Source organism: Limulus polyphemus, unplaced genomic scaffold, assembly GCF_000517525.1.
Source record: "Limulus polyphemus unplaced genomic scaffold, Limulus_polyphemus-2.1.2 Scaffold5466, whole genome shotgun sequence".
NCBI classification, from domain to species: domain Eukaryota; kingdom Metazoa; phylum Arthropoda; class Merostomata; order Xiphosura; family Limulidae; genus Limulus; species Limulus polyphemus.
In genome coordinates, this window is record NW_013671076.1 from 1,431 (window position 1) to 14,697 (window position 13,267).

At 30.9% G+C, this 13,267-nt stretch overlaps 1 protein-coding gene across 2 annotated transcripts in view; it reads left to right on the top strand.

Moving 5' to 3' along the window:
* The first annotated feature begins 324 nt into the window (after window positions 1-324).
* LOC106472610 (protein pygopus-like) overlaps window positions 325-13,267 on the top strand; it is a 20,683-nt gene continuing 7,740 nt past the window's right edge. Inside the window, exons 1-3 of one of the 2 annotated variants that reach the window (XM_022401159.1) lie at window positions 7,462-7,492; window positions 9,164-9,188; window positions 12,262-12,362. In XM_022401159.1, coding sequence (XP_022256867.1) covers window positions 7,466-7,492; window positions 9,164-9,188; window positions 12,262-12,362 — 153 coding nt within the window. In that variant the 5' untranslated portion in view covers window positions 7,462-7,465. Of the gene's footprint in view, window positions 408-7,461; window positions 7,493-9,163; window positions 9,189-12,261; window positions 12,363-13,267 lie in introns of those variants that run through there. The other variant, XM_013933261.2, reaches the window with a different exon arrangement.

Here is a 13,267-nt window from a genome sequence, read left to right on the forward strand (position 1 = left end):
TCTATCTGCAGGTTCATAAAAAGAAAATATATCTTATTGTCTGATATTTGTGTTTTGAAAGTAAACATATGTATGTGTATATATATATATATATATACTAATTCAAAAAACCTGAATTTTTCTGAAGATATTGCTCCCAGTACAACACACTTGATACATTTAACACTAGTAACAATACCCAAATCAGGAATCTTTCAACATCGAAATTATTACGACAAATGTTTTTAAACTCAAATGTATATTCTTTATAATAATTTGTGATCAAAATTGAAATTAATTCATTTGTAAAAAATATTAAGTAGAGGTCGCTTACTGAAGGGGTTAGCGTGCTAGGAAAATAGCGATTGGGAATTAGATTATAGGGTTGTAAGTGATGCCGAGAGAAAGACGAACAACTAAAAATAAAGGTACTTGTTAATGGTGAGCTAGAAATGTCTACAATTAGTTCACTATAGATACGGAATGGTAGAATATAGGCTGGTCAACGGTTCGTGAATAAAGTTTGTGACAGTAGCCCAATAGAATGGCATTGTCAAACGAGTGGTGATACTGATTGTTAGTGTTAGTCACTGTTACTGAGTTTGAAGTGAATATCATATTATTAATTATAATTTATAATTAGTAACACTTAAACTTAAAGATTAAAAAATTCACTTAACTGTTTTCATGTGAGATTTAGTATGCTAAAATTTAAAGTGTAATTATGATTCCTACACCTAAAACCAGATGCTAACTTTTAAAGTTGCTTAGTTATATAAGTTATAATTTAAGAGAACACTAATAACACTTTTCAACATTACACATATCGGAAAATTTTTGAACGTCCGAAATAGATTACTAAATTAAACTTTTTAAAATGATAACTATAGTATGCACTGTTATTAGTGTTATTAACAGGAATGCTATTTTGATATACAAGAATAAGCACAGTTAGGTTTTTTTTTGTTGTGTGGGTAATGAGTACCATATAACATTTCTGACGTCTTCCAGTCAGATGGAATCTCTTGCATGGAAATAGTTACATCAAAAGTTTAATATAACACATCTGAACCCTATTTTGACTAGTATAAAGTAGTATTTATTTACATATTATCACGCAATTGAAGTAAACAGAGAGAAATGAGCAAGCAAATATTTTGTAGAATCTGAGGAAATATCAGAAAAGTAGTGTGGATGAAATTCAGTAATACTAATAAAATTTGTGGCCCAAGTATTACAGTGTGGTAATAAACACCACTACATGAATTGGATACAAACAGCAGATATTGTGGAATTGAAATGTTGAAAAATTTGTGTTTTAGTCACACCTCTACCTATACTTCGTATTTCATTTGTAAATTTTTAAAAGGGTAAGTGTAGCCTGAACCATTGCAAGTTAGCATATTAGCTTATCATTATTTTTCTTTAGGCATCACTCATCTAATTTACTTTAAATATGGTAGGTATGTGATATAAGACAGCAGTTGCATGCAAAGTATTTATGATTTTATTTTCTATAAATTAAAAAATCTTATTAACAGGCTTTAAAGTTTAGTGGCAAAACAAAAAAAAGCATTTTAAAAATCTTGCGTTAAAGAAATATCACAACCTTCAGCATCACTGTCAACCTTAAGTGGTGAAAATGTTGGTCAAATTGTGGTCCTCCTCCTATCAAAGTCCTTACTTCCTTGGTGGGTCGAATGCTACTTTAGCCTATTTTATCAATAGCACTTGCAATAACTTATTTTAGAAAAATACCACCCCTCTTAAGAATTCAGCTGTAAACCAATTGTATTCTAATGCTAGATTCACCTATAACAACATTGATAGGTTAAGCATTTTAATTATCTCATGCTAAGTTTACATTTCCATTAACTGTAAAAGGATCATGCTAGGTTTTACTTTCTGAGAAGGAGAGCAGGAGATTAGTTCCGAAGGCATTGTTCTGCTGAACGCAAGAGGGTTGAAAGATCTGGTCTTGTGTACTCTGAGTAATATTATGAGCTAGACTCCCAACTTTCCTTTTACACCACTAGTATTTAACAATAATTAGTAATAATATTATAATAGTGTGTATATTGATTAAAATTTAAAGAATTCATAAATGTTATGTTTATGAAGTTCGTTGTTAAGATTAATCATTTCCGTCCTATAGTTCCCAAAATGCTTTAGTGTTTTAGTGGCTGATTTGTGAAAAAAGTTTTTTTCATTACTAGTAACTATAAAAATTGACCAAAGCTTCTTTATGTGTGTCTCTCTCATCAATTAATGCTTCTTGATGGAGTTTTATCTTTTGTTTTAAGTAATTTTATTGTAATAGTTTATATTTAAGCATGAATGGAGATTTTGATAATTTGGTTTAAATGATTTTGAAATGACTATTGTTTCTTGACATATGATTCTAAGACTACCCTTATCTTGTTATTTGGTCAATCTGTTTCTTACATTTTTCGTGTATTCCCATTTAATACTTTTTAATTATTTGACAGAAAGCAGTTATCTTTTAAGCTTTATTAGTAACATTAAGTACTTCCATTTCTTCTGCATACTATGTTGTAGAAAATCTTTTTTAAAAAAATAAGAAAAATGTTGTTACTTTAAATACATAAATTTCTATGTTATGCACTGTTAAAAAAATTAATGTCAAGTTAAACAGTATATATTATATATATTTGTCTATTATCCATCATAGAATTGTCACTGATAGTGAATATGTAGGTGGATAAAGACAAAAACTCAACTTTGTAAATAGAATGCACACAAAATAGCTTCAAATGGGAGAAACAGATAGAACAGTAACAACATTTATTTTTAAAGTTTAAAAACCCCCATATGTTTATGAACATGTAAAACATAAGGCCAACTTAAAGTTTTTTTACATCACCTGTCTCTAGTTTGGTATCCATGCCTCAGAAGTTTGTTAAATAGAATTTTACATTCAGCAAATGATTGCAACATGCTGTGACCAATGAACAAAGCGAATTACCTACAGGTGGTGCTATGATCCATCATTTTTTAGAATAAAATTTTAGCGTAATTTAATTAAAAAAAGGTAAGATTAAGAAATGTAAAGAGATATCTCTCCAGTTTTTCAAAACCTTTGGATAGAAACCAAATATATATATTTTTTAATATGTCTAATGTCAACTAACATTAAGGTTCTGAATTGGAACAAAAGTATGACACACACACACACACACTAAATAAGTATTATTAATTGAACAATTGCAAACAGTGACTGCGTATCTAGATTCCCTCTTTTTACATTTAATAATGGAACAATATCATCCTCTAATGTATTATGGGAAAGTTCTTTATATTATAAATATATAACAAAAAGTTTCTAAGTGTTGTTTGTATTCACACTTAAAATATTTTGTTTAGAAATTAAACATATGATGTTAATTTTCTGATACCTTCTTGAACTTGTTTTTGCGTTATTTACAAAGGTTGTGGTTTTTTTACGTTACTTAAAGCCCACTTTTATCATGTATTTAGTCATACATCCTTCATGATTTTTAAGTTGTGGATGTGAATAATATGTAAATATAGATTGAAATTCTTTTTATCACTAGTTTTTTTTTGATGATTTTGTTATAAATTTATTTAACTGGGTCTGTAAATGTGTTTGTGTTTATATTATTTTCTTCTGTAAATATTTTCAAGCAGGAGATAATATGGGTTAGTTGTTGTGTATAAGAACATTATACTTGGTTGTTTCCTCAGTTGAGACTCAACTTTGTAACAAAATTTGGTACACCTGCATCATATACTTATTGCTTAAGGTTCATAAATAAAGTTGTATAATAATGCATGGTCCTTACGATCAGTGGATATAGTAAATGCTGTGTACAAGATAAATTTTCAAACCATATGCATTTGCTTTTTTATAATGTCAGTTGTAAAGTTGTCAAAATCTGAAGCTGAAGCTGTCAAAACAGAGCAGTACAGTGTAGTATGTTAGATATATGTAAAGTATTTTGATATGAGGTTTTTTTTGGGATATGTGAAAAAAGAGATTAAATTTTTGTGCTTTGAAATACATACTTAAATTATATATTACATAGGGAATTGCATAATGTATGCATACCACTTGTTAGGAACAAATTTTATGGATATAACCCGTCAAGACTAGTTGGTTATATTTTTTTCATCAAAAATTTAAGTTCACTGTTAAATGTAGCTTATTTAAAAAGACAAAATAAAAAAATCTTGACTTGTTTTGTGTATCATTCTCTACAGTGTATATGGGTGATTAATTGTGTAATGAAGAGATGTTGTAATAGTAAGTTAGAGCATCAGTATTAGTTAACAGAGTTGAGTGGTTAGTAGGATTTGTTAATTAATTAATCATCAGGTTCATTAACTGATTACATTCAACTAATTTTTTGCACATGAGACTTGGGTAGTTGGAATAATTGGAAACACTAATTTAGATTAGCTGATTATTTTTGTGACATTATTTGAGTTAATCAACCACCTCTATTAGTTTAATAGGGATCTTATTGTTAGATTAATTTACAAACTGTAAAATAGCTTACATTTTGTTGTTAAACATCAGTTATTGGGTAGGTGGATTGGAAATAGAGAATAAAGACTATAAAAAAAAAAAAGATGATGAGACAGCTTTTTAAGCACAAATAGGTTATTGGATTAAAACATAGATATATATTTTTAAAATAGATATATATATATACTAACTACATAAAATACCCAACTAGTTTTCACACACCAAGTATGTCATTATGAAACCAACTTCAATATGGTTAGAGGTAGTTCCTGGGTAAGTGAGGTGGAAGTGTGCTACAGTTTCTCGGAGTGGGTTGCATGGCTTTCAGGAAGTTTAGAAAGACAGTACACTACCTGCTCCTTGGTACCAGCAATTAAACTGTCATCCAGCACTATAATATCCCATACTTTAGCACCTGGCAAACAAATTTTAGTCCTAGTGTTTCTATGCTTCATACTATAAACATTATCCATATACTTAAGGAAAGAGAACTCCATTATGTAACCCCTTGCTCATTCTAACAAGTCTTGATACAAAATTATAAAAACCTGAGAGCTTTCAGGTTTTTACCATTTTGTATTAACTGAGTTTGTCATTACAGACTTACCTTTTTACAACTCTGTAACCTTGTAAACCGAACACTCGTATTCGCATCCTCCTTTACAGCAACCTTTACCCTAACTCTATCCATATCCTTTTTGGATTCCTTTCTATTTTCATCTTCTAATATTGTAATCTTTTTCAAAGCTATCCACTAATTAATCTCAAATAAGCAAGCCTTGCGAGTTTTTTTTTTGTAGTGCATGCAGAAGCAAATTATGTTGATCAGAAGAAGAACTGTTCAATAAGTATGGAGAATTTCTTTAGAGGTTTAGTGATAGAAATAGATGTGTGGTTTCTTTGGACTTGATGCAAGAATGAAGTGCTTAAGTGAAATATTAGGGATACACTTAGCAACAGGTGGACTGGATAGACCTATGGTATAATTTCAGAGAAAGGGTTGATTATGTGCTAGAGCTGGGCTCCACTTAAACAGGTTAGACAGAGGATGTTTGGGGATGCTCTAATCATACACATTAAAGATAGTTTAAACTTGTTGTGGTGAGGGAGCTTGAGAATTTGAGTATAAACAAATTGATAGGGCAAGAGGAAATTTTGAACAAATTCAGGGCATAGTTTAAGTAATATTTTTAAAGATAATTCTGTGAGATTTAAGAATAAATCTATAATTGCAGGATTAAGAATAAATTTTCTAATGTTAGGAGTATAATGAACAAAATAGATGAATTTGGACCTTTAGTTGAAATTAATTTATTATTAATCAGTAATGTGAATATCATTGAAAAAGCTTAAATAGGGGAATATGTGAGGAAGAGTTATTGTTGCATAATTAGGTTTAATATTTTGGTACATGTTGAGAAACTTTAGTTTTAAGGCCTGTAGATAAGATTTATCATTAATGAATTGGAACAATAAGTTTAAAGGTGATGTGGGACAGGTTTGGGAAATATTAAAAAAAATATTGCTTCTAATTAAGATAGGGATGTTCCTGAAAAAAAGAAAAAGGATAAGGAAAATCAAACAGAACTGTCTTATTAAAGACATAAAAGAGGAAATCCAGGATAAATGTTTTAAGTTTAAGAATTTTAAATTGAAGGATAAGTTGGAAGACATACAGAATTTTAAGAAGGCTAGGAACTTAGTGAAGAAAAATTTGGGAAGTCCAAAGAGACTTATGAGAAAGAGCTGGTGGATAATGTTAAAAATGTCATTAAATACTTTTTACATGTATTAAAGATAAACAAAATGTTAGAATGGGGATGCCAATGGCAAGATTATTGTTGAGGACTATGAGATGGCTAAGCTATTGTTAAGGATGATGAGATGGCTAAGCTATTGAATTTTGTCTTCCGCTCTTATAATAGAAGATAATTTGCTATTTTTGGCAAATCTTCTGATCGAGAGGAAAAGTTGCTATTCAGCAGCGTCCCACCATCCACAATGACCAATTGACTGTAACTCTTATGATTCATCCGTACCTGAAAGTTCAGGGAAAATTTTGTGGTATCACAAGGATTCAGACTCGGCTTGTCATCTCTAAAATTAGAGTTCTACCACAGGGCTAGCCCATGTCCAAGAAGGTATTAGCAACATTCTTGACCTTAAACATTCTATGGGAAGTATTGGAATTGACCTGAGTCATATGGATATTACTCCTTTGTGGTAAGTAGAAGGATTGAGAGATTAAAAGTAAATGAAGCACCAGGGCCGGACAAGGTTTACCATGGGGTTTTAAAGGAGGTCAAAGATCAAATGTGTGTGTTTTTCATTTTTGGTAGGTCAATAGAAAGATGATGTCTAAGGAATGGGGAGTTGCTTATGTTATCCCTGTTTTTAAAATGGTGATAAAAAGTTGCTGTGGAAATTATAGGCCAGTTAGTCTTACTTTTGTAGTGAGAAAAATTCTATAGAGTGATAAAGAAGCTTTATAGAATCATGGAATGAAAGGTGATATTATAAACAAAAGCAAACATGGAATCATCAAAGTGAAATACTGACTTACTAATTTGTTATTTCTTCAAGGATGTTACTTGTTATTTGGATGAGGGAAAGGGCTCAGATTTGGTATACTTAGATTAGAAAAAAGCTTTCATATGGCACCAGACAAAAAAATTACCAAAAAAAATTAAATTAGTAGGGGTTGGGGGGGGGAAACTAGTTAATTGGATTGTAGAGGGGTTAGATGAGAGAAAGCAAATGTTTGTTAATGGAGTACAGTCAAAGTGGACCATTATTATTACTAGTGGAATACCTCAGGGGTAAGTGCTTGGACCTATGCTCTTTATCATTTACTTTAGCATAACTTGTAAATTTTGCTGGTGGCATTAAACTGTGTATATTTCTAGCTGTCTTGATGATGTTGATGTATTACAGAATGACTTGGACCAGTTGGCAGATTGGACAAATATTTGGCAAATGGCCTTTAATTATAATAAGTTCAAGGTAATGCATTTGGGTTATTATAATTTGGATCACATTTAGTATAGATGGAAATCAACTCAATATCTGATAGAAAAGAATGGTGCAGAGCTTGTTTGCAATTTTTAAATCCAGTAAAATGTATTTATCGGTGTATTGATCAGAAGTCAATATTGATAATTATTGCTCTATACATACCATTAGCTAGGAAGAAAGGATATTGATTTATTAGAAGAATGGGTTCAGAGGAGGGCTACTAGGATGATTCCAGGGATGGCTTAAGATCTCTGAACTTATTTTATCTTGAGAAAAGAATGGTAAGAGATCTCTTTATTGAAGCTTACAAAATTATCTGGGAGATAAGTAAGTCCTCTGATGTCTTTGTGCTATCTTCTGAAGATAATAGGATGAGAGGTCACAAGGTTAAGATTTGGAAAAGACAGGTTAATGTCTAGTTAAGACAGTTTTATTTTTCCAACCGGGTGATTGAGTTATGGAATGTGTTGCTGTTTGCAGTAGTAAAAAGAATGGCACTTTTACAGAAGATTAATGATTTCCTGAATAGCAACTGATGCATTTAATTTAATAATTTTCCCAAGGGTGGGTGGGCAAGGACAACCTTTATTAACAAAAAAAATTATCCCTTGTTGTCCGTAGGTTATGTTAAATAGTGTTGTATAGCATATTGTATGTTTTAAAGATATTTTAGATAGCGTAATCATGGCACAATTTTGGATTTAGTGGACTGCTCCTTCCTGTTTCTAGAGTAGAATGATATATCTGCTTCTATACTGATGCTTTGATTTCAAAGAGTCCACATTATAGAAGCCAAAACGTTGTTCACTCTAGAAACATACAAGCACAGTCTATTAAAGCCCAAACTCTGTACCATGTTGTATGGTAATTTTTCTCTATAACTGATAGTTATTTATTTCCCAAATGTAATTAGTTTTATTTAACATTGGTATGTAGTACTTGTTTGTTTTTTTTGGAACATTTACATATCTATATAAACTGTTTCTATGTTACTTGATAGTATAGGAAAATGGTAATTTTTGTTTAGGTAAAGACTCCATGTGTATGATGGTTTTGTATTATTATAAATACTAGTGCAGGAACAAACTTTCTGGTTTGGAATTTATGACAATTTATGACCTTGTGGCAATAAGGTGTAGTTTATGATTTTAGGACTTATTCTGAGTTTTAAGCTATTGTTTATTATTCAATATCACAATTAAGGCTTCTTCATAGTGAAGCCTTTTTAAGAGTAAATATAGGTAATACTGAATAAAAATAAAACAAAAATATTTAGCTACTGACAGAACTCATTACTGATATCTTAGAAATTGAGCTGAGTATTCTTTTTATCTTTGAAAATTTGTCATGAGTGTGGAATTTAAAAGAACTTCTCTAAGAAACACAATGCTAGAATAATCTAATTGTTCTTCTCAGAAATCTACTTTACACACTGTGCAAAAAAATTAAATCAATAATGTTTATATATTAATTATGTTGTTTTGCAAACTTGGCACAAAGGTACAGTAAACAGATGCAAAATGTTTTTTAGAAGTTAATGAAGTAACAATACGTAAATATGTTTCTAAAATAGTGTGATTCATAAGGTGTGAAACACTGAAACATAGATTCTTTTTGCTTTTTTCTCTGTCTGTTACCAGCTGTTACATTTTTTTACAGTGTGAAGTGGATAAACTGGATGTATGTGAGTATTAATAACCATATTTGAATTATATATTTATATATGAATAGCTTAGATGCTGCATGTCCAGTTTTGCCATTTTGAGAAAATCAGTTTTTTTATGCAGCTCTCACAAAGAATGTAATGAATTTTAAAAAATGAATGTTTATCAAATAAAACTATAAGTTAGTATTTGAAAGCCTTTAAAACCAAACTTTATTCTTGGGCCAACATGATTTGTCTCTGTCAGCCTTTTTAGTGATAATACTGCATATCCATAAGTACAATTGGCAGCTGAATTTTGTCAGGAATGTTGTACAGCTACACTGAATTTTGCTTCTAAGCTGCTTGTACATATTTGTTCATGTTTATAGTTTTAACACTTTGTCATTAGGATATTAAATTGCTGCATGTAAAATACCCCACTCATGAACTGATAAAGAAATCATGATTTACTTTAATGCTGTCATGAATTAAAGTTATGTTTAATGTATATATATATTTATATATAAGGGTCAGAGCCAGAATCATTGTCAGCTTTCACAAGTTCAATTCTCTCTACAAGTGTGAAAACACTGGAGTGATGTGATGTCATTTTGGGTCCATTTTCTAATGAAAATCAAGCAATTTTTTAACTGCAAGTATTACCGATATTTTAAATAGCAACATATACCATGTTGGATATGATTGGATGGCTGAAATTGTCATGTGGGCGGATTAGGCTTTGTCTACTGGCTTTGTGCACTCATTGTGAATTTCTAGTGGGAAGTTCAAACTGCACTATATGATCGCCATACAGCGACAGGCATGCCTAAAGGGTTAAACATAATAATGTGTGTGTGACTGAGAGTTTGTGAATTAAAAGAATATGTACCTTTGTGTTTATAGTTTTGGTATTAATTCCACACTCCTGCTTATTACCTTACTTTGTTAAACATCAATGAGGAACTGCTAAGAAACATCAAAAACGAGTGCAACAATGGACCACCAAATGCTGTATTACCCTTAATTCCTTCCTGTAACCCAAGCATAATAGAAAACATATTTGTATCATCATTAGTGACCCAGGCATAATAGAAAACATATTTGTATCATCATTAGTGACCCAGGCATAATAGAAAACATATTTGTATCATCATTAGTGACCCAAACATAATAGAAAACGTTTTCTATTATGTTTGGGTCACTAATGATGATACAAATATCATGTTTTCTATTATGCTTGGGTCACTAATGATGATACAAATATGTTTTCTATTATGCCTGGGTTACTAATGATGATACAAATATTATGTTTTCTATTATGCTTGGGTCACTAATGATGATACAAATATGTTTTCTATTATGCCTGGGTTACTAATGATGATACAAATATGTTTTCTATTATGCTTGGGTCACTAATGATGATACAAATATGTTTTCTATTATGCTTGGGTCACTAATGATGATACAAATATTGTTTTCTATTATGCTTGGGTCACTAATGATGATACAAATATTATGTTTTCTATTATGCTTGGGTCACTAATGATGATACAAATATTATGTTTTCTATTATGCTTGGGTCACTAATGATGATACAAATATTATGTTTTCTATTATGCTTGGGTCACTAATGATGATACAAATATATAATATTTGTATCATCATTAGTGACCCAAGCATAATAGAAAACATATTTGTATCATCATTAGTGACCCAAGCATAATAGAAAACATATTTGTATCATTATTAGTGACCCAAACATAATAGAAAACATGATTGGTATTTATATCAGGTAATTTCATTTTTGGAAACTGTACTTTGGGGGAAACTAGCAGATGTTGTCAGGGTATCTTTAATGATCACCAAAGACCACATACTCCTTTTCAGTATGAAACAAAACCAGCTGTTGCTATACATCAAATTAACTGCAAAGAAGTAATCCAATGAAATAAAACAGAAGTTACTGACAGTGAACCAAATGCCACAAGATGGGAGTATAAAAGAAACTACAGTATATATAATACATCAAAACAAGAAATTCTGAACCAAAATATGGCTTGAATTGTGAAGGTGGTAGAACACATACCGTTGCATTGTGGGATAAAATGCTATTGTTTTAGCATTGTGTCTCAGTTCTTATTACATGTGTTGCATAAATTGCTTGTAGTAATTTGTTTCTTTGACTTTGTTATATTTACATATAAACTTTAAATTTACTTAATGTTCAGTACGATTGTATACGTTTAATAATGTATGACCGTGTCTTTGGAGAGACGTACTGTTTTTCTATTCTTTCTTCTTCTTACAAACACGTTTCAATCGATCACCATTCCTTCATTTCTCGGTGAATTGACTTGAAACTTGGTAGGTTTGTACCTTGGTCCAATATTCCAAGACATAATTTATATATTTTTTTATTTAGGCCTTTTTTTAAGGATTTTATAGGGTCAGTGGTCTAACAACCCCAAAAAAATGTATATTTTGAGCTCCTGTGCAGTTATATTTACAGCAATCAAGATGAAAATTGGAATAAATATAAATTTTCATGCACTCAACACAATGATATACAAACAAAATTGGACTTTTCCATCTTAAGTCTTTTTAGGGGGATCAGAACTCGCAAAAAAGTGTAATTTTGGGGTTTTTGCTCAATTACTTGGCAGTATTATGACTAATTTACGTGGGATTTGGTACAAAGATACTTTTGTATAGGTCCCGTACATATACACACACAAATGTGGGATATGCCTATTTTTGGTTATTTTAGGGGGGGTCAAAAGGTTATATAAACCCATAATTTTAGGTTTTTTTGACAATTACTCTGGCATATTTTGGGCAAATTTACATGGGATTTGGTACAAATATACCTTTTTACAGGTCCCTAACTGAGACATAGCCAATTTTGGAATTTTTGTCTTTTTGCTGAATGTTTCAGTAAGGAAAACACAAACTATTGAATAGTTGGAGGGTTAGGATTTAGTGATCTGTTGTCCATTTTATGAAGGAGGGTGGGAATCGGGATGCTTTTCCATAATGTTGAATCAAATGGCAACTTAATACAGCCTTGATATTCATGTATTTATCTCTGTATTATGTATTTTATTTAAAACAGATGGAAATACTGAGAGTGCAGGGGATTCAAAAGCTGCAAGTCAACCACAGAGCCCATCAAATAAGAAACGAAGAACTTCAAATACAGGGGTTCCTACCCAGGTAAGTTATGTAGTAGAGTTTTGTTTTATGTAATTATAATTCTTGATATTTGTACAAGGTGTAGAATTTGTACTAAATCCTAATAAAATGTTTGTAAGAGTACATTCCAGGTGATGAAAGATGTGATTTGTCTGTGAATTTGTAAAAAAAATTTTTTTTGTACATTTTTTTCATTTTTTACTACAATTATGATTATATATATATATATAATTTGTACATAGAAATAATGAAATGTGATATGAATCTTATATCAAAACATGTAGAAAATTATAAAAACCCTATAACCGGAGTGCTTTCGAAAGGTCCTTCTTTAGAAATCACTTGTGTAATAGTGTTTTTATCATTTTGTATCAAGACTTGTTGAACCTTTGTGTTTTTCCAACATCATGAATCAAAACATTTAAAGTTTTATGAGAACACACCCATAAATCAGATTTGTGCTTGTGGTGCTTGCATGTTAGGGGTCTTTGGGTCAGATTTTCAGATAATGTTCAGTACCTAAGTCTTCTCTTGATTCTTAAGTTGTCTCTCTCAAGAAATAGAACACTGACTTGTTTTTTTCATAAGTTATATTTAAAGTGAATTTTGAATAATTTACTAACAAAAGAACTAAGTTGATTATCTAACTTTATCCTGTAGACTTTAGTAATTGCATTGTCATTCATGAACGCACCACTGGGAGGTGCACCATTATTAAGAAACATTATTCTTCATTGACTCATTCCTGAGACATGCTGTATTTATTAACAATATGTTTCTTAATAATGGTGCACCCCCAGTGGTGCATGTTTCTTAATAATGGTGCACCCTCCAGTGGTGCATGTTTCTTAATAATGGTCACCACCAGTGGTGCATGTTTCTTAATAATGGTGCACTCCCAGTGGTGCAGGGTATGCCTGCGGGCA